Here is a 25,238-nt window from a genome sequence, read left to right as displayed (position 1 = left end):
CACGGTACATCGATAGGGCAATTCCAGTACAGGCCTGTGGGCTTATAAGCAAGAGGTGAGCTGACAGCTGACTTTTCAGAGGAGCAATACAAGAGTTTCAAGAGTGGGATGTGCAGTGATCCTTTTTCCAGTCTTTCTTGTCAGTTTTATGATTGTGTTTTATTGTAAGAGACAACATATTTAGATAACATCAAGAACACAATTTAGGAACATGACTACATTTTGCTGGAATGAAGATAATTGTTTCACAAATCTCTCCAATGATACCAATAAATTTCTATTTTTTTTCTTCTGTTCTTGTCTACAGAGCTAATGTTAGTTCAGCAGCACCTGACATACGTCAATCAGAGCTACGATAATCTGGGGGAGCATCTGAAAGAGAAACGTGGCGAGCTTGAGGGGGCTCTCCAAGATCTGTCAGTGGTGCACAATGAAGGAGATTCACTGAAGCAATGGCTGACTGACATGCAGAAAGAAGTCACATCATGGAACACCGGGCAGGCGGGGAATGAATCTGTGAAGACGCAGATGGAGCAACACAAGGTATTTGAAATATTAGATTGTGAAAAACAGTGATGGGAACCACTGGTAGTATGGTACATCATTATGTCAGTCAGATAGATAGAGATAGATAGAGTGAAAGGCACTGTATGATACAGATACTATATAACTGATAGACAGAAAGACAGATAGACAGATAGATACTATATAACTGATAGATAGATAGATAGATAGATAGATAGATAGATAGATAGATAGATAGATAGATAGATAGATAGATAGATAGATAGATAGAGTGAAAGGCACTATATGATAGAAACTATATAACTGATAGACAGATAGATACTATATAACTGATAGACAGATAGATACTATATAACTGATAGAAAGATAGATAGATAGATAGATAGATAGATAGATAGAGTGAAAGGCACTATATAATAGATAGATAGATAGATAGATAGATAGATAGATAGATAGATAGATAGATAGATAGATAGATAGAGTGAAAGGCACTATATGATAGATAGATAGATAGATAGATAGATAGATAGATAGAGTGAAAGGCACTATATGATAGATAGATACTATATAACTGATAGATAGATACATAGATAGAGTGAAAGGCACTATATGATAGATAGATAGATAGATAGATAGATAGATAGAGTGAAAGGCACTATATGATAGATAGATAGATAGATAGATAGATAGATAGATAGATAGATAGATAGATAGAGTGAAAGGCACTATATGATAGATAGATAGATAGATAGGTAGATAGAGTGAAAGGCACTACATAATAGATAGATAGATAGATAGATAGATACTATATAACTGATAGATATAGTGAAAGTCACTACATAATAGATAGATAGATAGAGTGAAAGGCACTATATGATAGATAGATAGATAGATAGATAGATAGATAGATAGATAGAGTGAAAGGCACTATATGATAGATAGATACTATATAACTGATAGACAGATAGATACTATATAACTGATAGATAGATAGATACTATATAACTGATAGATAGATAGATAGTGAAAAGCACTAGATGATAGATAGATAGATAGATAGACACTATATAACTGATAGATATAGTGAAAGTCACTACATAATAGATAGATAGATAGAGTGAAAGGCACTATATGATAGATAGATACTATATAACTGATAGACAGATAGATACTATATAACTGATAGATAGATAGATAGATAGATACTATATAACTGATAGATAGATAGATAGATAGATAGATAGATAGATAGATAGATAGATAGATAGATAGAGTGAAAGGCACTATATGATAGATAGATAGAGTGAAAGGCACTATATGATAGATAGATAGATAGATAGATAGAGTGAAAGGCAGTATATGATAGATAGATACTATATAACTGATAGATATAGTGAAAGTCACTACATAATAGATAGATAGATAGAGTGAAAGGCACTATATGATAGATAGATAGATAGATAGATACTATATAACTGATAGATAGATAGATAGAAATGAAAGTCACTATATAATAGATAGATAGATGAAAGGCGCTATATGATAGATACTATATAACTGATAGATACTATATAACAGGTAGATAGATACTATATAACTGATAGATAGATAGATAGATAGATAGATAGATAGGAAAGGCACTATATAATAGATAGATAGATTGAACTACACTATAAATTTTGATTCTGCTTTGTAAAAATGTTCTGAGCTCATCGATTGTGGTGATCAATTTTGTCACTTTGTCCTGTCACACTTTGTTCCCAAAACAGTCCCCGAGATTGATGTTTATACCACTATGTTGACCTGTTTTGTAAGTCACTTTGAATAAAAGACTCTGCTAAGCAAATATTGCAAAGAAAACGGACAATTAGTATGAACATGCGATTAATCAAGTCACATTCCTATACGCTGTCTGGATGAGAAGCGTTAAATCTACCGCAATGGAGGAAAGTTTCAGGCAGAAAGTATATAAATAAGCAAATAAATAAAAGTACTGCGAAATGTGACAATAAATAAAGAAAATGAGCATTAAATCTGAGGGTAAATAAATAAATGCATCGCTAAATAAGCTTCATGTTGATTACTTATTTAGTTAATTTTGTCCCTAATATTCCTCCAAACACAACGTTAAGTGCGGCATGAATTCAAAACTGTCACGTTTCCTCTTCAAAGATGAGAGGTAGGGCTCAAGCCGGTGCTGTGTTTTCATTGGTGCACTGGACTTAAAACTTCGTCCATTCAAATGCCACATTCACAGCAGATACCTCAGATGCGGGCTCCCACTGTTGGATTCCAAGTTTATCTAACTAAAAGTCCCCGTTGTGTATTGTCATTCCGGGTAAGTTTTCTCTACTCGTAGGCGACGTGCTCAGTCAGAACTGTGAGCATGCGCAGAAGTTCCACAGGACGCCCAAGTTAACTAAACCGCGAACAGCAGATTTGCGGACAATTCGCCAATCAAAACACAGCATCCGCTAGACCCCGCCCTCTCAGTTTTGACGAGTGAAAGTTTTAAATTAAAATCGGATTGCATGATGCGTTTGCAGGAATAATTTGGACAAAATTACATTAATAAATAAGCAATGGGAAGCATATTCCATGACATGTTTATTTATTTACGCTAACATTTCATGCTGCTATTCTTTTTTTATTGCCAAGTATTTTACAACATTTTTATTTATTTATGTTCGAAGTATTTCTCCATAAACAGGGTACATTGAACCCCTAGGCAGTATTTGTTTCAAGCCGCCAAAAAGTGACATCCAACACAAAGTCCTCCAAATAGATCCGCGCAGTCGGATTTGAAACTGAAGTTGACATAGAAAACGTGAGGGTGGTTGGTCTTCCGTGGAAATCGGCGCCCTACCAATCGCATATGAAAATCGACGAGCAGGCGGTTAACTTCACTGCGCACCTCCGAGACCGTTGGATGCTGAAGGAGAGATTTTGGAGTCTCCCCCAAGTGCTTGATGCCCCTAGAATGGTGCCTACTCCGCCCTCCATACAGCACAGTTTCTAACTCTGCTTCATTAGATGTACTTTCAATGTCCTGATGGCTTCTTACTGACATGAGTATCACGGTAATTTGACAAACGGGCATTTTTTTAATAGATAGTGAAAAAAACAAAAACGTCCTTAGTTGCTCTGTTTCACTATCTCTGTAATGTGCCCGTCCACCTATTCTGGATTAGACCCCCAAAGTCTTTGGTTATCTCCTCGGGTTTCTTTCAAGTGTTGATGGACAGGCTGACCTCTCCTTTCCTCACACTCTCCCCTGCTGTTGAGCGTTATGCTTATCCACATGACGTACTTAAAGCAAAAACACATGCAGCTAGGCTGCCTCACTTTGAAGAAATGAACAATAAATTATAGGTGGCACCAAAAAAGAAAAAAAAAAAGCCCCAGTGATGCAGGCCGTACTCCTCTGGTGGCCTTGAATGAGTCCTTTCATTCTGAAATACATAATTGCAGTTTTCTGATTTCTCGGTTTGTCCTGTTTTTGCAGTCTCTCGAAGTGGAGCTAAAGGTAAAGCAAGGCCAACTTCAGCAGCTGAAGGAAAAGCTCTCTGACCTGCTGGAGAAGCACCCGCAATCCTCAGAAGCAGAAAAATGGAAGCAGATGCTGGATCAGATAGGTAAACGAGCTGCCTTCTCTCTTATATGATGAAGCGTGTCTTATTGTGTGCAGTGTGGGAATGCTGGATGCGTTCCAGTTCAATTTATTCTTGTTAAGTACACGTTTACTTTAATAAAAGGACACATGTCTGTGCGTCTGTGCATCTGTATATCAGTACAGTTGCTGTGTTTCTGTTAACCAGCAGATGGCGCTTCAGAAATGTTAGCTGTGCTTTTACAAATCCCATACCAAATTGCATATAACACAGACATAGCAACATGCTGACCTGCGAACATTAATGCTAAATATGTTCAACAGAGAGAAACTACCCCGATGCACAGAAATCAACTTTAATAAAGGACAAGTATCTGAGTATCTGTGTGTCATTATACTTGCTATGTCTCTGTTAGGGGCGGCACTAGTGGTAGTGCTGCTGCCTCGCAGTTAGGAGACCCGGGTTCACTGCCCGGGTCCTCCCTGCATGGAGTTTGCATGTTCTCCCCGTGTCTGCGTGGGTTTCCTCCGGGCGCTCCGATTTCCTCCCACAGTCCAAAGACATGCAGGTTAGGTGGATTGCTGATTCTAAATTGGCCCTAGTGTGTGCTTGGTGTGTTTGTGTGTGTCCTGCGGTGGGTTGGCACCCTGCCTGGGATTAGTTCCTGCCTTGTGCCCTGTGTTGGCTGGGATTGGCTCCAGCAGACCCCCGTGACCCTGTGTTCGGATTCAGCAGGTTGGAATGGATGGATGGATGTCTCTGTTATAAGCCATTTGGTATGGGATTTGTAAAAGCAGTGCTAATGCTTGTGATGCGCCATGTTTTGGAATAAAGGATGCAATGCATTTTATCACTATACCTGTATGCATTACAAAATACATTCCAATAGATGGTGCACAACAAATGTTAATGCTGAATACGTCCAACAGAGAGGTCCTGCTGGGCAGACAGAAATCAGCTTATCCACCTTAATTGAAGGAAAAATGTCTTGTGTGTCAATGTGTCAGTCCGGTTGCTATGTCTCTGTTACATGCCATTTGGTATGGGAATTTTAAACCAGTGCTATAGTTTGTGATGCGTCATCAGTTGGAATTGCTAATGTAATGCATTTTATTGATAAAAACATTTGTAATGCACCATCTGTTGAAATTACAAATGCAATGCCTGATACTACTAAAAATTTTTGTAGTGCACCATCTGTTGAAATGAAAACTTGCATAGCTAGATCCATTACAAAATACATTCTAAGAGATGGTGCACAGTAAACATTAATGCTGAGGTTGATGTTGACTACTTAGGTGGGTAGCACAGGTAGACCTCCTATTAGGCCGTTGTGCAATTCAATAATTGAATTACAAGTTACAATTACAAAGGGAAGCAAGTTCATTAACAACAAAAGCTGATCACTAATAAAGAAAATGAAAACCTGCAGCCACAGTGGCACTCCAGGACTGGAGCTGGAGACCCCTGTTCTACAAACATCTCATGGAGAATCAAGGGTCTGAATACTCCTAGGAATTAAAAAAGATTTCTGATCGTGGTTTGTAATAACTTCACTAACCTTTCTGAAGACATGTTCTCACCTTATCATGATGGGTTACTGAGTGCAGATTGATGAGCAAAATTGGCAGATGTATCCATTTCAAATTAAATGTACAGCATAATGAATTTTGCGGAAAGTGAAGGGGTCAGAATACTTTGTGAATGCGTGTGACGATGCGGGTTCCGCTCCATGCTCCCGTCTTGCTTCTGGGAGCCCTTGAACCCGACACCATCGGTAATGTCACCGATGAGCTGTACAGTGAGGCACAACAATGAAGCAAGGGGACAGTGCAAAAAGTGCCAAGTGCTTTTATTTAAAATCAACAAAATCAAAAACAAAGTGTCCAAATGAAAGTACAGGGCATCAAATAAGTCATTAAATAAATAATCCTTGAAAAGGAGTGAATTGTGGAGATTAAAAACACACTTGAAAAATAATCCTTTAAAAACAACGGGGATAAAACAAGGGCTGGAAGCCATCTTTTTAAACAAAGCCCGGTGCCTTCTGTTACTGGTGACTCCCCTGCTTCTCCCGTCCAGGCTATGCACCAGGGGAGCTGGCCTACCTGCAGCTGACCTTGTTTCTTCCTTCTACCGCTGGTCTGTTCGCCTTTCCGATCCCTGGCTCCGGTGGGCTTCACCTGACCGTGACTTGGGCTCCCCAGCGACCAGGGCGCTCACACTGGGGCTTTCACATCCCAAGTCCCGACTCGCGCTGCCTTCCCGGCCTTATGCAGTGAACCATCCTCCTTCTGGTCACTCCCGCTCCTCAATAATGTTCAGCGGGAGTGACCACTACCGCCTGCTCCCGGGGTGCCGGCCAATCACCCAGGCTCACTGCTCAGCTGCAGGTCTTCTCTACTACGAGCACCTTCGCTCATTCATGCACCGGCTTTCTCCTCCCTGCTTCCCGCCTTCTCAACCTCCGTCCGTTTTTTCCTCTTTTTCCCCCATAGCCGCCTCGCGCTTCTATTTATTACGGGGATGTGGATCAGGTGTGGCAATTAGCAGCTCCCGGCACCATTTATGGATGCGGACAACTCCTCACCAGTGCACTTAAGTGAGGATCGCCCGCATCACGAATTCACCCGGGAACCGCTCCGGCCGCACATACCACACCTCCTCTCTAAGCCATGACTATTTATGTTAAAAAGTGGCCTTTTTGATGTGAGCTGTGAACCCGCTACACCACAATCCGCTGTATCTGTGCAAGGACAAATAGTTGGTCTACTGTGCAATGTCCAGCTGGGGTTCCAAAATTCTCCTCCTGTATATAAGATTCGGCCATTAAGTGGAGTCTCTTTTCCTGGATTCTTTTCATGGAGGATGTGGAGTGTTCTTTTAAATTTTGTTTATTTATTTGTTTGGCTTATCTTATAGTTAGACTTTGAGCTGGTTAAGCAAATTGTTGATTGTCATACAGCCTTTATAGCATTGGAACCCGTGGCTTTACTCCACAAATGATGACTTGAATGGTGTAGTTGGCCAAGCACTTCCTCTCTTTGTTTGCTCCCATCCAATGAATTTAATGTCCTTTAGATTCCACATGGAAGGACGTCACCAGCTCCATGGAGGAAAGGAAGGAGAAGCTGGAGGAGTCGAGCCGGAATCTGGCCCAGTTCCAGACCAACGAGGAGCAGCTAAAGCAGTGGCTCGCTGAAAAGGAATTGATGCTTGGCGTGCTTGGCCCTCTTTCCATCGATCCCAACATGCTGAAGGCCCAGAAGCAGCAGGTGCAGGTGAGAACTCAAACTGTCAGCCAGCACTCACATTACTACTGTTACCTTTAAAAGAGGGGCACATGAACCACAGGGGTCTCCTCACACAAAATGAAACAGGCAGAATGTGCTGAGTGACTAAAAAAGAAATGAACGTTAAAGACAGATGGTATAAAGGAAAGCACAGTCCTGGAGAGATCAATCCACTGTTTTCTGTAAGAGAACCAGGACCTCAGACCTGGGGGTGCTGATCCTCATATCATCCACCCAGCCCAGAAAATTGTTAGGAAGACCTGCCCACCTGGGTGGTGCAGTGGTAACGCTGCTGCTTTGCAGTAAGGAGACCAGGGTCCCATTTTTTCCTCATTCTGATGTGAACATTATCTGAAGCTCCTGGCCCACATCTGAATAACTTTATGCATGGTGGTGCTGCCATGTGATTGGCTGATTAGATCATTGCAGGTCTAAAAGTGTCCATAATAATTTACTGGGCTGTGTGGCTGGAATGAGGACCAGCACCTTCAAGTCTGAGGTCCTGGTTTTCTCCCAAAAAAGAGTGGATTGGATTGCTCTCTCCAGGTGAGGGGGCAACCCCTCAAAAGTGGAGGAATTCAAGCATCTTGGGATGTTGTTCTTGATTGATGGAAAAAAAGGAAAATGAGATTGAGAAATGCATTGGAACAGCAACATCTGTTCCACAGGCACTGTAACGCTCCATGGTGGTGAAGCAGGAGTTTAGTCCAAAGACAAAAAGTCTTGATTTACTGGTCGGTTCTCAGTTACATTCGAGCTCAGCTTGTTGTTATCTACAGCCTTCTGAGTAATTGGCATTTAGCAGACATCTCCAAATAAGTAAAAGTTCTCTGTTCTATCTCCAGAGATGCACACAACCGCCCCCCCATTGTCATATTTTCCATTAAAGCACAATTTGGACAACCTTCCAGCAAAAAAATGAATCTGAAATACACAATATGACAGGCGGGGTGCCAAAGATAAAACCTTGGAAATCTCCTGGGTGCTGTCCTTTGAGCAATTGTGTGACCCTGGGTCAAGTCACATAACCGGACTATGGTCCAACTGTTAAAGTGAACTGAAGAAATATGTATTAAGACCAGTGAGGGGTGTCTCAAGACCCCAAATCCTTGGCACAACGGCACAAACCCACCAGGTTCAAAACACCCCCAATGTACCCAGGCTTACATACCTTAGTTACATCTCTCCAAGTTTCTATGTGTTATCACATACACCATTACATGCATACTGTGGTCACGCAAGTGAAGAAGGTTCAACAAAACCAGAATATTTTGGGGTACCATGAGCTGCCAGTGAGAACAAGAGGCAGAGGTTTCTCCACAGGGTGGTTGGGCTGACCCTTCAGCTTAGGGTGAGATGCTCAGCGGTTCAGGAAAGCCTCAGAATTGAGTCGCTGCTCCTCCAGATTGAGAAGAGCCATTTGTGGTGGCTTGGGCATGTCAAAAGGATGTCTCCTTGGGTGGCTCCCCCTAGAGCTGTTCCCAGCATGTCATACTGAGTGGTGTCCCCTCTGACAGTCCTAGAATATTATATGTCTCAGCTGGCTTGGAATCACCTGCAAATTCCCCAGGATGAGCTGGAATCTGTAGCTGGGGACAAGGAGGTCTGGGATGACCTGTTTGGTTGGCTGCCACCATGACCTTCACGAAGAGAAGTGGGTTTCACAAATCGAGATGAGATAATAATCTTTATGTTTTCCTAGCATTAAATGCTTCTTCTTTACACCCACAAACTATTTCAGCACGGGTCTAGCTGGTGGCATTGTGCCACTCAGGCAGTGTCTTAACCAGAACGTTTTGACAATCTGTTGTGATTCTTCATGAAGGGTCTGGTGTCCTGAGATGTCCCTTCAGTTTCTCATTGTCTTTTCCATTTTATTCGCTTGCAGATTCTCCTGAAGGAATTCGACTCTCGAAAGTCTCAGTACGAACAACTAAAGGAAGCCGCACAGAGTATTTTGAGCCAACCAGGAGACCTTTCGCCATCTTGTACCGCAGTCAAGTCTCAGTTGGCTGCCATCACGGATAAATGGGAGGGTGTGACAGGCCAGCTGACCGACAGATCCGACCGAATTGACGAGGCCATCGTCAAAACCTCTCAGTTCCAGGAGGTTCTCCGAAACCTAAGCGAGCAAGTCAACGCCCTGGGCCAGAGTTTGGGTGGCCCGTCATCTCTGAGCACCCAGCCTGATGCTGTGAAGCAACAACTTGAAACGGCGATGGACGTCCGCAGCAAGCTGGACCAAGAAAAGACGAGGGTGGCTGAGGCCGAGGCTCTGTGTAAAGAGCTGTCGGCGCTGGTTGGCGAGGAATATTTAAAAGCGGATCTCAGCAGACAGCTGGAAAGCATCTTAAAACCTTTTAAAGACCTTGAAGAGAAAGCAGGTTTGTTCTTTCATTCCTTTTTTTAATTTATTCTCATTTGGCTGAATCTCGGCAGCAGAGACGTTCATAACCCTGATCGAGCTCAGCTTATTGTTATCTGCAGCCTTCAGAGTAATTGGCATTTCGCGAACATCTCCAGATAAGTAAAGATTCTCTGTTCTACATCAAGAGATGTACCCCCATTATTTTATCTTACATTAAAGCGCAATTCTGACAACCTACCAGCAAAACAATGAATCTGAAATACAAAATATGACAGGCGGGGTGCCAAAGATGAAAACTTGAAATCACCCGGCTGCCGTCCTTTGAGTGAATGTGTGACCCTAAGGTCCAGCTGTTAAAATGCATTGAAGAAATATGCTTTGAGACCAGTGAGGGGGTGTCTCAAGACCCCAAATCCTTGACACAACGGCACAAACCCACCAGGTTCAAAACACCATTTATTTGATGTTTATACCCCCAATGCACACAGACAGTTCTTTCTTTCTTTCTTTCTTTCTTTCTTTCTTTCTTTCTTTCTTTCTTTCTCAGCAAGTATAGACCAACGTCTCCTGACTTCCCGAGATCCCTTTTATGTTGGACCCAGGAGCCGGAAAACAGAAATTCTTCTTGTCTATGGTGTTACATCTCAGGCTTACGTCCTTTAGTTTCTATATGTTACCACATACACCATTACATGCATATTGTGGTTGTGAAGGTGAAGAAGGGTCGACAAAACCAGAATATTTTGGGGTGCCAACACGGCCCTCCCCACTTACTAGTAAGATCCAACACAAAAATGACTGTCGATGGCGTGAGGAAAGACGACCACATTTAGTGCCACCTAGCCAAGTGGCGTGTAAACGTAGACGTAGTGGGCCGTCAGATTTGGAGCTCCTATCGTCAAGTCGACACCCCCACCTCCTTCCAGGCCGGTCGTTCCTACAACTGGAATGGGTTGAGTCAGTTGCCCTCACTGGGCAGTTTCTCAAGACTGTCGAGGAATAAAATGACAAGACCTCTTGGCCCAGGTTGGTATCACATACAACAACAACAACATTTATTTCTATATTACATTTTCATACAAGAAGTACTTTACATAATGAAGAAGGAAAAAAAATAATAAAAGACAAAATTAGAAATTAAAATAAGACAACATTAGTTAATATAGAAAAGGAGTAAGGTCCGATGGCCAGGGTGGACAGAAAAACCAAAAAAAAACTCCAGATGGCTGGAGAAAAAAATAAAATCTGCAGGGGTTCCAGGCCACGAGTCCCCTCTGGGCATTCTACCTGACATAAATGAAATAGTCCTCTTTGTAGTTAGGGTTCTCACAGAGTCACTTGATGTTGATGGTCATACAGACTTCTAGCTTTCAATCCATCCATCATTGTTGGAACATCACGGTGCTTTGAGTAGATGACCAAAAGGACACGGGAAAAGGAAACAGAAGAGAGAGTAGAGGTTAGTACAGTTTTAAGAGCCACCATGAATAGTTATCATAATGAGCTGGATATACAGAGTATCAGGATTTTAATTACAGTGAAGTTATGAGAAAGCCATGTTACAGTAATGTTTTCAGCAGTTTTTTAAAGTGCTCCACTGTATTAGCCTGGCATATTCTTATTGGCAGGCTATTCCAGTTTTTAGGTGCATAACAGCAGAAGGCCGCCTCACCACAAATACCTGGCAAAGAGCTTGGGTGGCGATCCTCAGACGTTCATGTGTGACAGTACATTTGTTTTTTTGACATTTGGTCAGAAAAGCATATGCCTCAAAGCCTTTCTTTTTGTGGGCAATCTAATGTGACCAAGGGTGATAAAAAAAAGTGATCGATGACACACCAGTTGAGTTACCGCCTGTAATAAATTCATGAAATAGAACAGAAAGTTTGTGAAAACAAATCAAAAATATTTGCCGTCGTCACTGGCGTTGATATTGAGGTAATTTGCGATTCCGTCACACTGAGTGCTTGTGTCTATAAGAAAGTCCCGTTTCCCCTGATGGCCGATCTTAAGGCGTTTAGGGCATAAGGGGCATGGCCAACTTCAGGCATGGTAGGCAGGGCTAGGTCTTATCAGAATAAAGAAGACATGGTCAGAGACTGGGCGTCCTCTCATCCTGGCATGGTAGTGCTTACTCAACAGAGCCAGCAAGGTGGTCCCAATGTGCTCATGCTTGACACAGTTCATGTTTCTATCTTCTGTCACTTGGACAAAGAATACAGATATTAGTTAACCAGAATTAAATTGATTTTCAGCATATGCAGTATGTAAATATGTATGTGAGTATTTTTTTGTTTTTCAGGTAACAGAATAGAGCAGCTGAATTTAGCCTTTGCCAGCTCTCAGCAGTTCAATCAGATGTCCAGAAATTTCCATGAATGGTTGGATGGGAAAGTACAAGATCTTTCCAAGGTTCCTCCTTTATCTGCCAACATGGAGGTTCTGCACCGGCGCATTAAAGAACACGCGACTTATCAGACGTCCTTGGAGGAGCAAAGTGGGCCATACAAAAAGATTGTCCAAGAAGGAGAGGCTCTGCTTCAGACAACCCAAGGGGCCGAGAGGACAGCTCTGCAGAATCAACTGGCCACTCTTCAAGGCAAGTGGGACACCTTACGGAAACAGTCAGCGGACTACTCGGAGAGGGCACAGGTCTGCCTGAAGCAGGCCCAGAAATACAAAGAGCATCTGGAAAAAGTGCAGCCATGGATCGAGGACTGCGAGAAGCAGTTAACTCAGGTGACGGTCTCAGTGGACCCCGCAGAAGTGGACTGTTCGATCTCACGGGCCAGAACGTTACAGAAGGACGTCGACAAACATCGAGGAGTGGTCGAGCTTTTCCACAATGCGGCTGACAGTTTACTTGAGGTGACACAAGCCGACCATGAGCCCGTCAAAGAGGAGAAGGCCAATGTCACCCAGAAGGTTGAGAACATTTCCGAAATCCTGCAGCAGAAGAGGGACACCTTAGACAAAATAGCACAGCGGCTGAAGGAATTCAACGATACCCATAAAGAGGTCCGTGAACATCTGAAGGGTGCCAGGCAGCAGCTTACGGTCCACGAGTCACTGGGAGCCCAGGTGTACAGCAACAAGCACCTCACTAATATGAAAGCCCAGCAGAAAGCTCTGGAGACCCTTGGAACACAAGTAGGCAGCCTCAAAGGCCTGGCCCAGGGTTTGGTGGTGGACGCTTCGGATGCGGCAGGAGTCTCAGACCTGCTATTGAAGGTGGAATCTCTAGACACAGAGTTTAAGTCTGTAAAACAGCAGGTGGAAGACGTTTCCTCATTCCTGGAGACGAAGCTCCAAGGAATCGGGCAGTTCCAGAATAGCATTAGGGAAATGTTCTCGCAGTTCTCCGACTTGGACGATGAGCTGGACAGCATGCAGCCGGTTGGCCGAGACTTGGACGTTTTACGGCTCCAGAAGGAAGACATGAGAAATTTTATTAAAAAACTCCAAGAGCTCATTGACAACACGGCAACTGCCAACAAAAACTGCCAACAGATGCTCGAGAAAGAAGGATCTCCTGATCTTCCTGGCTTAAAGCGCGACCTCGAGGCTCTGAACAAGCAATGTGGGAAACTGATGGACCGGGCCAAAGGGAGACAGGATCAAGTAGAAGCCATCTACTCTCGCGTTGATGAGTTCTACCAGAAACTGAAGGAGCTCTCCGAGAAATGCATCGTGGTTGAGGAACATGAGGAATCTCAAGGAGCAGTGCGGATGGAGATTGAAATTGTCAACCAGCAGTTGGACGCCTTCAAGGTAGGATCCTGTGGTATCACAACTATGAGGGGCGTTTTGAGGAATTGATTTTAAGGGTTTTTAGCACCACCTGTTAGCGTGTGAATGTGTGTGCCGGCTTAATAAATCAATTAACTTGAAGCCGTAATCAGCAGGCACCAGCTGGGCACTCAGCTGTGTCACAAGACCGACAAAAAGTCATTGAAGAGGTTTGGGGCAACCACCTGTATGCTATTTCCCAGCTGCAAAATTGATCAGAAAGAACAGACATGTTCACACGACTGAGTCCAAAACAGAAATGACTTGCTGCCTTAAAATGGCGGCCTTTAAATGCAAGTAGAGGAAGTGATGTCATCAGGGCCGGAACCCGGAAGTGACATCATTGGTTGCCCAAGAACCGGGTGGGATTTCCTGAGAATGTTTTGCAAGGAATTGAGAGACTGAATCAGTCAAGCGTGGAATTACTTTTATTCAAGCCCATTAGTTGTCCCCTAATCACATGTGAGGGAGCAGGTGACTGCAGAAAAGACGGAAAAAGGGTTTTGTTTGAAATGAAAGGAGGGATTGAGTGCTTGTGCTATATTGTCAAAAGTATTGGGACGCCTGCTTTAACACGCACGTGAACTTTAATGAGATCCCCTTCTTAACACATATGCATTAATATGGAGTCAGCCCACTCTTTGCAGCTCTAACAGCTTCGACTCTTCTAGGAAGGCTTTCCACAAGGTGCAGGGGTGTGTTGATGGGAATTTGTGACCAGGAGAGCATTTGTGAGGTCAGGCCCTGATGCTGGACGAGAAGTCCTGGCTTGATCACAGTCTCTGGAGTCTCAAATTTGTCCCAGAGGGTTGAGATCAGGGCTCTCTCTGTGCAGGCCAGTCAAGTCCCTCCACACCAAACTCGCTCCTTCATTTCTTCATAGACCTTCCTCTGTGCCCTGGTGCCAGAGTTGTCATGTTGCCATCCCCAAACACAGTTGGCAGCCTGATATTGTCCAAAATGGCTTTGTATGCTGAAGCATTAAGAGTTTCTTTTACTGGAACTAAGGGGCCGAGCCCAACCCCACCTCATAATCCCCCCTCCACCAAACTTTACACCTGGCACAATGCAGTCAGGTGAGTCCCGTTCTCCTGGCCAGACTCGTGCATCGGATTGCGTGTTTCGTCACTCCAGAGGACACGTCTGCACTGCTCTTGAGTCCAGTGATGGCCGGTGGGCTTTACACCATTGCATTCCGACGCTTTGCGTTGCACTTGGTGATGTCAGGCTTGATTGCAGCTGCTTGGCCATGGAGACCCCTTCATTTCATGAAACTCTCTCTCTACGCTGCACTGTTCTTGAGTTTTTGGAGGTTTGTACCTATTGACTCTGCAGAAAGTTGGTAACTTCTGCACACCTCTGCATGCGCTGTCCCCTCTCGGTGATTTGACGTGGTCCACCACTACGAGCTGTTGTTCCCAATCACTTCCACTTTGTTATAATACCACTGACAGTTGGCCATGGAATATTTAGTAACGAGGAAATTTCACAAATGGACTTACTGCACAGGTGGCATCCTATCACGGTACCAGGCTTGAACTCACTGAACTCCTGAGAGCGACCCATTCTGTCACAAATGTTTGTAGTCTGTATGCTGAGGGGCTCGAGTTTATACACCTGTGGCCATGGAAGTGATTGGTTACTCCTGAATTCACTGATTTGGAGGGGAGGTCCCGATACTTTTGACAATATGGTGTATCATGGACAGAGGACAGGATGGGCAGCATCGACCAAGCTGATGGCTTAAAAAGAAAGCAACTCTGAGGACTGAATGGAGGTTCTGTGTCGTGGCAGTAATCCTGTCTGTTGACTGAAAGAAAGAAAGAGCACAGGAGCGAGCAGATGGTGGAAGAAGCCAGACATAATGGCATCTGTTGTTGTGATTAATTAGGCTTTTTCATTTTTATTTAACGTTTACTTTTTCGATGTTTATGTGTCATGTAACTGTGAACCGCGACTGGCACATCCCCTGATCAGTGTTTGTCATGCAGCTATAGTTGGTGGTGCGTGTTCCTCAATTGGTGGACTCTGTTGTGTGGTCAAGGGTTAACCCAGCGATCAAGCCAATTACCACCAGGTTAAATACTGCCACACTGGCAACATGTGGCATCCCTCGGTGGACCTTTAGTTTGAAAATGGGAAAGTTAGGGTGTGGGTATACTTGACGCTACGCAACACAACGCTACGCAAGCGGTGAACTGACTATACTTGTGCGTGTACTTTATGTAAATCTGGTGGACTCCACCAGATGGCAGTGTGGGATGCTGTTGCAAAGATGCAAAAAAAGATGGCAACAGCAACACAGAAGATGATATGTGAGACCTTTAAATGTATCGTGTCACTACGATGAGGAATACGTGACACTTGTATTGCCTATGCGAGAAATGGATGAAGAAAAGCACCATAAATACTTGCATATGTCAGCATTTAAGTTTGACGATTTGCTTCACCACATCGAACCATTCATCAAACATCGAAGCACACACATTGATCCTGTTAGAACCGCAGCACGATTTGTTATCTTGTAACGACTGCATCCCCTCTTCTTTTCTCTGACATTTTCCGCTTTGCTCAAACGTGTATCTGTCTCGAATTTGCTTCAATTTTGTCTTACACATTTCCACATCCACTTTCAAAGAGCTGGCGATTTGATGCCAGCCCTTCTGACAGACATGGTGGTGAAAACAACGATGCTGACATCACATACCAAGACTTGAACACAAATGCCACCCAAATTTTTGCTGGTACTGAAATTCGCGCACATTCATTTCTGACAACATCATTAGAACATGAGAACAATCTGGACGAGAACAGGCCATTCAGTCCAACAAAGCTCGCCAGTCCTATCCACTTAGGTCTTCGAAAAAAACATCAAGTCGAGTTTTGAAAGTCCCTAATGTCTTACTGCCTACCACACTACTTGGTCGCTTATTCCAAGTGTCTATCATTCTCTGTGTGAAGACAAACTTCCTAATGTTTGTGCGGAATTTCCCCTTCACAAGTTTCCAACTGTGTCCCCGTGTTCTTGATGAAGTTATTTTAAAGTCACCGTCCACTGGACTAATTCCCTTCATCATTTTTAACACTTCAGTCAGGTCTCCTCTTCATCTCCTTAAGGCTCAGCTCTTTTAATCTTTCCTTATAACTGATCCCCTGTAGCTCTGGACTCAGCCTAGTCGCTCTTCTCTGGACCTTCTCTGGTGCTGCTGTGTCCTTTATGTAGCCTGGAGACCCAAACTGCACACAGGACTCCAGATGAGGCCTCACCAGTGTGTTATAAAGCTTGACCAGAACCTCCTGTGACTTGTACTGCACACATCAAGGCGCTATATAACCTGACACTCTGTTAGCCTTCGTAATGGCTTCTGAACACTGACTGGCAGGTGATAGTGTAGAGTCCACTATGACTCCTAAATCCTTCTCATAAAGTGGACTCTCTATATTCAGACCACCCATTGTGTTTTCAATCTTCACATTTTTACTTCCTATGTGTAATTCTTTACATTTACTGACATTAAATTTCATCCCCTGTAGCCATGGAATTACCCTAGTCGCTCTTCTCTGGAGTTTCTCTAGTGCTGTTATGTCCTTTTTGTAGCCTGGAGACCCAAACTGCACAGAGGACTCCAGATGAGGCCTCACCAGTGTGTTATAAAGCTGAGCAGAACGTCCTGTGACTTGTACTCCACACGTCAAGGCGCTATATAACCTGACATTCTGTTATCCGCCTTAATGGCTTCTGAACACTGTCTGGCACTTGATAGTGTCGAGTTCACTGTGGCTCCCAAACTCTTCTCATAAGGTGGACTCTCGATATTCAGACCTCCCATTTTGTATTCGACCTTCGCATTTTTACTTTCTATGTGTAATTCTTTACATTTATTTACATCAAATGGTTAAAAAGCGCAAGTCCTTGATTTTTTCCTCATAATTCATCCCCTGTAGCCCTGGAATCAGCCTAGTTGTTATTCTCTGGACCTTCTCTGGTGCTGTTATGTCCTTTTTGTAGCCTGGAGACCAAAACTGCACACAGGACACCAGATGAGGCCTCACCAGTGTGTTATAAAGCTTGAGCAGAACCTCCTGTGACTTGTACTCACCACATCAAGGCGCTATATAACCTGACACTCTGTTAGCCTTCTTAATGGCTTCTGAACACTATCTAGCAGTTGATAGCTTAGAGTCCACTATGACTCCTAAATCCTTCTCATAAGGTGGACTTTTGATTTTCAGACATCACATTGTGTATTCAAACCTCACATTTTTACTTTCTATTTGTAATTCTTTACATTTACTGACATTGAACTTCATCTCCGACAAATCTGCACAAGCTTGTCTGCTGTCCAAGTCCTGGAATCAGCCTAGTCACTGTTCACTTGACCTTCTCTGGTGCTGTTATGTCTTTTTTGTAGCCTGGAGACCCAAACTGCACACAGAACTCCAGATGAGGCCTCACCAGTGTGTTATAAAGACTGAGCAGAACCTCCTGTGACTTGTACTCCACACATCAAGGCGCTATATAACCTGACATTCTGTTATCCGCCTTAATGGCTTCTGAACACTGTCTGGCACTTGATAGTGTCGAGTTCACTGTGGCTCCCAAACTCTTCTCATAAGGTGGACTCTCGATATTCAGATATAGCCTTCTTAATGGCTTCTGAACACTGTCTGGAAGTCAACAACTTAGAGTCGTCTATGACTCCTAAATCCATGCTCAGACGACGCATTAAAAAAGGGCTGGGAACGCATGGCTGCCATAATGTAAAGCCTTTTCTGTGTCAAGCATATCCCACTCCTCAGGTGATGGTTCCTTCACTCGGTATTCCTCTGTCTTTCTGGGATTCTGACTTTTTTCTTTTACGTTCCTTTTTACAATTCTCTGGCAAAGCATTCCCTGTCTCCTGGCAGGCCTTAATCCTGTGGTACGGTATTCCTTATCATCTGTAGAATTGCAAGGCACCCTGGGAGCTGCGGTGGCAGTTTGGGTCGGCGTGGTGGACAGGGATGCAGTGGGCTATGTCACTGAGAGTCCCAATGTCCTGACAAGGATTCAGAAAGAGAGAATGAAAGGAATGTAAAAGGTTCTAACTCTCCACCGTTGAGCTTTTTAATTTTTTAATTGGACTTTCTATTTATTTAACACCTATAACATACTGTTGTTTCAAGGGTTGACTTTATGGGATTATTATTATCAGTAAGGAGACCAGGATTTGTGCTCCTGGGTCCTCCCTGAGTGGAGTTTGCATGTTCTCTCCCCGTGTCTGCCTGGGTTTCCTCCCACCATCTAAACACATGCAGGTAAGATGAACTGGTGATGCAAAATTGTCCCTTTTCGGGTGTGTGAGTTACCCTCTCCAGAATTTGTTCCTGCCTTGCACCCGATGCTAACTGGGATTGGCTCCAGCTCCCACCATGACCCTGGTCTGGGTTAAGCGGGTCAGAAAACGACACGACATGGCAACAGCCGACCTTAAACTGGCTGAGCAGGCTAGAAAAATGGGCAGATGGATACACAGGTGAAAGGGACGCTCTGACTTTATGAATCATAATTCCCCTTTCTGAAGTTCGGAGTTGCTTTTCGGATGACGGCCGATGAAAGGAGTTCAGTCCGTCGCAATCCTGATGTCTTCCTGCCCAAGGCGTCCCATGGCCTTCAGTCAAACAAACACGCCAGGTTTCACACGCCATGTTTAAGGTCAGAAATCAGAGATTTTTATTTGCTTAGAAGTGGGGAAGGAAGACGCAATTGGAAACACAGCGGCCTCTGCCAAGTATTACACCACCTTCCTTGTTATTTTATTTCAGTTTCACAAAAAAAAAAATGTTTCCTGTGATTATAAAAAGGGGGAAACACAGAAACTTGGCATAACAGAAACAAGGTGAGACGACGATGATTTACATGGAAGCCTGGGTTCAAATGGTGTCCCAGTGGAGGTCACCTTACCGTCAGGTCCGTAAGTGTTTGGACAGTGACACCATTGTCACGATTTTGGCTCTGTGTGCCACCATAATGCATTTGAAATGAAAAAGTCGTTACGTAATTAAAGTGTTGACTTTCAGCATTAATTCAAAGGGTTTAACAGAATTAGAATGAGCCGTTTAGGAATGACAGCCATTTTTATCCACGGTCCCCCCCATTTCCAGGGGCTCAAATGTATTTGGACATTTGACTGACAAAAGCCGTTCCCTAGCCAGGTGTGAGCAGGACCCTCATTATGTCGTTAAATATAAAACAGGTAGATGGCCTGGAGTTGATTCCAAGTGTGGATTTTACATTTGGAAGCTGTCACTGTGAACTCTCAATGGGAGGTCCATGCGAGTAAAAACAGGCCACCATTAGGACCCATCAGAGAAACAACAGAAACACCAGGAGTGGTCAAGTCAACCATTTGGTAGATTCTTAAAAAGAAGGAACATACGGCTGAGCTCAGCAACACCAGAAGTATGGCCAGCTTAACACATGGGCATGCTGGGGAGTTGCCCGGTGGTCTCATTCTAATCTATGTATGTTGTGACTTGCCGAGTGCTTGTGTAGGTAGAGGGACCCCAGTGCACTGCTTTGCCCGGGGGCCTATAATGCTGTTAAGATGGCCCTGACCAGAAGGTCTGGAAAATCACAGAAGACAACTGTGTTGGATGATTGCAGGATCCTGTCCTTGGTGATGAAGAACCCCTTCACAATATTTAGCCAAACCAAGACCACTCTCTGGGAGGAAGACCTGTCATTACCAAAGTCTACAATCGAGTAGAGACCTCATGAAAGTAAAGACAGAGGGTTTGCCACAAGGTGCAGACCACTGGTAAGCCTCAAGATGAGGAAGGCCAGATTGGACTTTGACAGAAAATATTTAAAAACAAAAAAAGTCCAGTTTTGGAACAGTTTACTTTGAACAAATGAAATTAAGATCAGTATGTAGCAAAATGATGGACAGAGAGTATGGAGAAGAGAAGGAGCGGCTCATGATCCAATGAATACTACATCATCTGTGAAACATGGTGGAAGTCGTGTTAAGGCCTGATCATGCATGGCTGTCAAGAAAAGTCGGTCACTGGTGTTTATTGATGAAACGGCTGCTGGCAGAAGCAGCAGGATGAATTTTGAAGTGTCCAGGGCACCATACTGTCTGCTCAGAGTCAGACAAACGCAGCAAAACTGACCGGACGACACCTCACAGTACAAACAGACAGTTTGGGACAGCAAATCAAGGGCTCTTCAACACCAAGTCAAGTCAAGTTGGGGAGCATGCACTGGTATATTGCGTTGCCAACCTCCTAGGAAGACATGCGGTCTAGTCCCAGCCTCTGGAAATGACCCTCTATCTGCCGCAGCCAGGTGTTACGTGGGTGACCCCTTGGCCTGGTCCAGCCACTCGGGTCCCCAACAATGAGGATCTTTTGAGTCGGATCACCCTTAGGGGAAACACACCACATGGCCGTAGTGCCATAACTGACACTCCCTTACAATGCTGGTAATGGGCCTCATTCAGGACTCCGTGAGCAACACAAAGTCAAACCAGTGGGACCCAAGGATTTTCCGGGGAGACACCAAATCACTCCAATCTTCATCTCAGGTCACTGGATAACGTCCATGTCTCACAACCATATAGCAAGAAGTGGAATATTCTTCAATGGCTGAGCCAATCAACTGACCTCAACACAACTGGACACGCAGTTCACTCACTGATGGCGCAAAGTCCAAAGAACAAGCAGCACCTGAAGACAGCGGCAGGAATGGCCTGGCAAAGCATCAGGAGGGTGGAAACTCAACACTTGGAGATGGCTGTGGGCTCAGACCTCAGGCACTCATTGACTGGAAAGGACTTCCCACCAAGTATTTAAAAAAAAAATAAAAAATAAAAAATATAAATATATATATATATATATATATACAGATTGAAACAACAGGCTGGATCCATCTATACATACTGTACAGCTGTGGCCAAAAGTTTGGAGAAAGACCCAAGTGTTGGTGTTCACAAAGTTTGCTGCTTCAGTGTTTTTAGATCTTTGTGTCAGATGTCTCTCTGGTGTACTGAAGTAGAATTACAAGCAGTTCATAAGTTTCAAAGGTTTTTATTGACAATAACATTAAGAGTCCATATTTGCAGTGTTGGCCCTTCTTTCTTTTTCAAGACCTCTGCAATTCGCCCTGGCAGGCTGTCTGTCAATCAACTTCTGGGTCAAATCCTGACTGATGGCAGCCACCCATTCTTATAGAATCAGTGCTTGGAGTTTGTCAGAATTGGTGGGGTTTTTGTTTGTCCACTCGCCGCAAGTTCTCAATGGGATTAACGTCTGGGGAGTTTCCTGGCCATGGACCCCAAATTTCAATGTTTTATTCCCAGAGCCACGTAGTTGTCACTTTTGCTTTATGGCCCGGTGCTCCATCATGTTGGTCACCAAACTGTTCTTTGATGGTTGTGAGAATTTGCTCAGAGGATGTTTAGGTCCCATTCTTTATTCATGGCTGTGTTCTTAGGCCAGTCTGTGAGTGAGCCCTGCACTGCCTTGGCTGACATGAATGGTCTCAGGATGCTTTACTGTTGGCATGACACAGAACTTATGGTAGTGCCGCTCACCTTTTCTTCTCCGGACAATCGGAAAGTGGATTCATCAGAGAAAATGACTTTCCCCCAGTATTCCTCAGCAGTCCAATCCCTGAGCCTTATCAGTCTGTCCCAGGTGTTTTTTGTGACTTCTTTGGTGCCCTTCTTGACACCCACAAGGCCATCTTCCAAAAGTCTTCACCTCACTCACACCTGGCTGCTGCCATTCCTGAGCCAGCTCTCCACTGGTGGTGACACCCCCAAATCCTGAGCCATGAATCCACTTTAGGAGATGGTCCTGGCGCTTACTGGACTTTCTTTGGCACCCTGAAATCTTCTTCACCTTGCTATTGTAGCTCATTCAGCATGACAGAGTGACCTCCAGCCTTGTCCTCTTCGACACTCTCACCCTTGTTAACAAGGGGATCACTGAAATGACGACAGCAGGTCCTTTGGTGGCAGGGCTGACATGCAGTGGAAATATTTTTTTTGGGATGAAGTTCATTTTCATGGCAAAGGAGGGACTGATTAGTCGTTAGAACATTCTGGAGTCGATGTAAATTGCCATCATAAAAATGGAGGCAACAAACTTTGTGAAAATTCATATTTGTGTCATTCTGAAAACCTTTGATCACGACTGTAGGTTCCACAGAGCTCCAAGAGATGAAACAACCATAAGCTGAACTGTAGGAAGGATCAGTTACCAGAGTAGATGCCAGATAAGTTTTAAGTCTCACAAGTGTGCCCCCTCATGCTTTCCTCGTTTTCTGCAATGTTTCTTTTGGGACAATAGGAAAGACACATGCCTGTCTGTAGAAGGTCCCACAGTGGACACACCAAACCAAGAGGTCAAAGGAATTGCCTGCAGAGCTCTGAGACAGAATTACATGGAGGCCGAGATCTGGGGGAAGGTTACAAAAAACATTTCTGCAGCACTGAAGGTTCCCAAGAGCACAATGTCCTCCGTATTTCTGAATTGGAAGATGTTTGGAACAACCACAGCACTTGCTAGAGCTGGTCACCCTCCCTAAGTGAGCAATCATGGGACAAGGGCCATGGTGGGAGAGGTAGCCAAGAATTTGATGGTCTCTCTAGTTGAGCTCCAGACATCCTGTGTGGAGATGGGAGTAACTTGCCAGAAGGACAGCCAGCACTGCAACACTCCACCCATCTGGGCTTTATGGCTGAGTGGCCAAAACAGGAAATCTCCTCAGTAAGAGGCACATGGAAGGTGTTTGCAAAAAAGCACCTGAGGGTCCCTCAAATTGTGAGAAGCTAAATTCTCTGATCAGATGAAGCCAAGGTTAGCATCATATCTGAAGGAAACAAGGCACCATCTATCACCTGTGCAATACCATTTTCACGGTTAGGCCTGGTGGTGATAGCATCATGGGGTGGGCTGGGACTGAGAAGTTAGATAAGGATGAGGGAAAGCTGAACGGAGCAAAGGACAGAGATATCCTGAATGAGAACCTGCTCCAGAGCACTCTGGAGTTCAGACTAGGCTGAGGATTCATCTTCCAACAGGATAAAGACCCTCAGCGCAAACTAAAAGCAACACAGGACTGGCTTAGGGTCAACTTTGGGAATGTTCTTGAACGACTCGGCCAGAGCCCAGACCAGAACCCAATCGAACAGCTCTGGAGTGTCCTGAAAAAAGCTTGGTGGTGTCAGCATCAGGGTGGTCCACTAGTCAGGGTGGAGAGAATGGAGCAAAGTATTGAGATATTCATGATGGAAACTTGCCCCAGAGTACTCTGAACCATAGACCTGGCCAAAGGTTCACATTCTAGTGGGACACAAAGTGAAAAATGACTCAGGATTGGCATGCGGATAACTCTGTGAATGTTCTTGAGTGTTCCAGCCAGATCCCAGGCTTGAATCCAAAGAAACATCTCAGGAGAGACCTGAACATAGCTGACCACTGACAAACCTCATCCAACCTGACAGAGCTTGAGAGGATGAGCAGAAGGAATGGTACAAGCTTCTCCTCGGTAAAAGACACATCGAAGCCCACTTGGAGTTTACGAAAAAGGAAACTAAGGGATTGTCGGCGTATGAGAAAGAAGATTTTGTGGTAAGATGAAACCAAGGCTTGGCCTCTGTTCAAACCACCAAGTCTTGAGGAAACCAGGCACCACTTGTTACCTGTGGAATTCTCTAAAGCATGGTGGTGGTAGCATCAAGGACAGGGGGACTAGTCAGGGTGGAGGAATAGCTGAACAGAGCAAAGTACAGAGATATCCATAATGGAAACCTGCCCCGGAGCACTCTGGACCATAGATGAGGGTGAGGGTTCACCTTCCAACAGGACAAAGACCCTCAGCACAAAGTAAAGGCAACACAGGACTGGCTTAGGGTCAACTTTGGGAATGTTCTTGAACGACTCGGCCAGAGCCCAGACCTGAACCCAATTGAACAGCTCTGGAGAGTCCTGTAAACAGCATGGTGGTGGCAGCATCAGGGTAGTCCACTAGTCAGGATGGAGGGAATGGAACAAAATATTGAGATATCCATGATGGAAACCTGCTCCAGATCACTCTGAACCACAGACTCAGCAGGACACAAAGGAAAAATTGACTCAGGAGTGGCTTACAGGCAACCCTGTGAATGTTCTTGAGTGTCCCAGCAAGATCATTGAACCTAATGGAACATAACGAGAGAGACCTGAAAACATCAGGCCACCGACAATCTTCATCCCACCTGACAGAGTTAGACAGGGTCTGTAGAGAAGAATGGCAGAAAATCCCCAAATGCAGGTGTGTGAGAACTTGTGGAGTCAAACCAAGGAAGACTATGAGCTGAAATCGCTGCCAATTGAATGATCTAAATTTAGGGTTTAAATACTTGTGTTAGAGCTCAGTTTCTTTTATAATTTGCCAAAATTCCTAAAATTCTGTTTTGTCATTCTGAGATATTGAGTGTTGTTTGATGAGGGACATAATGAATATAAACGATTGCAACATAGTGTATTAAAAGTGAAGGTGTCTGAATACTTTCTGAATCCCCTCTCTCCACCTTCTCATGCTTATCCAGGTCCAGGTCACGGGTGCAGCAGTCTAAGCCATGATGCTCAGGTGTCCTTTTTTCCCTGCCAACTCCTCTG

The 25,238-nt window shown here is 44.2% G+C and overlaps 1 protein-coding gene across 13 annotated transcripts in view; it reads left to right on the top strand.

Annotated features, from left to right (window-relative positions):
- Positions 1-25,238, top strand: part of dst (dystonin) — a 413,393-nt gene that overhangs the window by 288,977 nt on the left and 99,178 nt on the right. For all 13 annotated transcript variants that reach the window (XM_039739122.1, XM_039739120.1, XM_039739118.1 and 10 more), the window contains 5 exons: positions 308-543; positions 4,031-4,160; positions 7,218-7,417; positions 9,318-9,813; positions 12,100-13,568. In XM_039739122.1, coding sequence (XP_039595056.1) covers positions 308-543; positions 4,031-4,160; positions 7,218-7,417; positions 9,318-9,813; positions 12,100-13,568 — 2,531 coding nt within the window. The remainder of the gene's footprint in view (positions 1-307; positions 544-4,030; positions 4,161-7,217; positions 7,418-9,317; positions 9,814-12,099; positions 13,569-25,238) is intronic.

This window comes from Polypterus senegalus, chromosome 16, assembly GCF_016835505.1.
Source record: "Polypterus senegalus isolate Bchr_013 chromosome 16, ASM1683550v1, whole genome shotgun sequence".
Classification (NCBI taxonomy): Eukaryota; Metazoa; Chordata; class Cladistia; order Polypteriformes; family Polypteridae; genus Polypterus; species Polypterus senegalus.
This window is presented reverse-complemented; position numbering and strand designations above follow the sequence as displayed.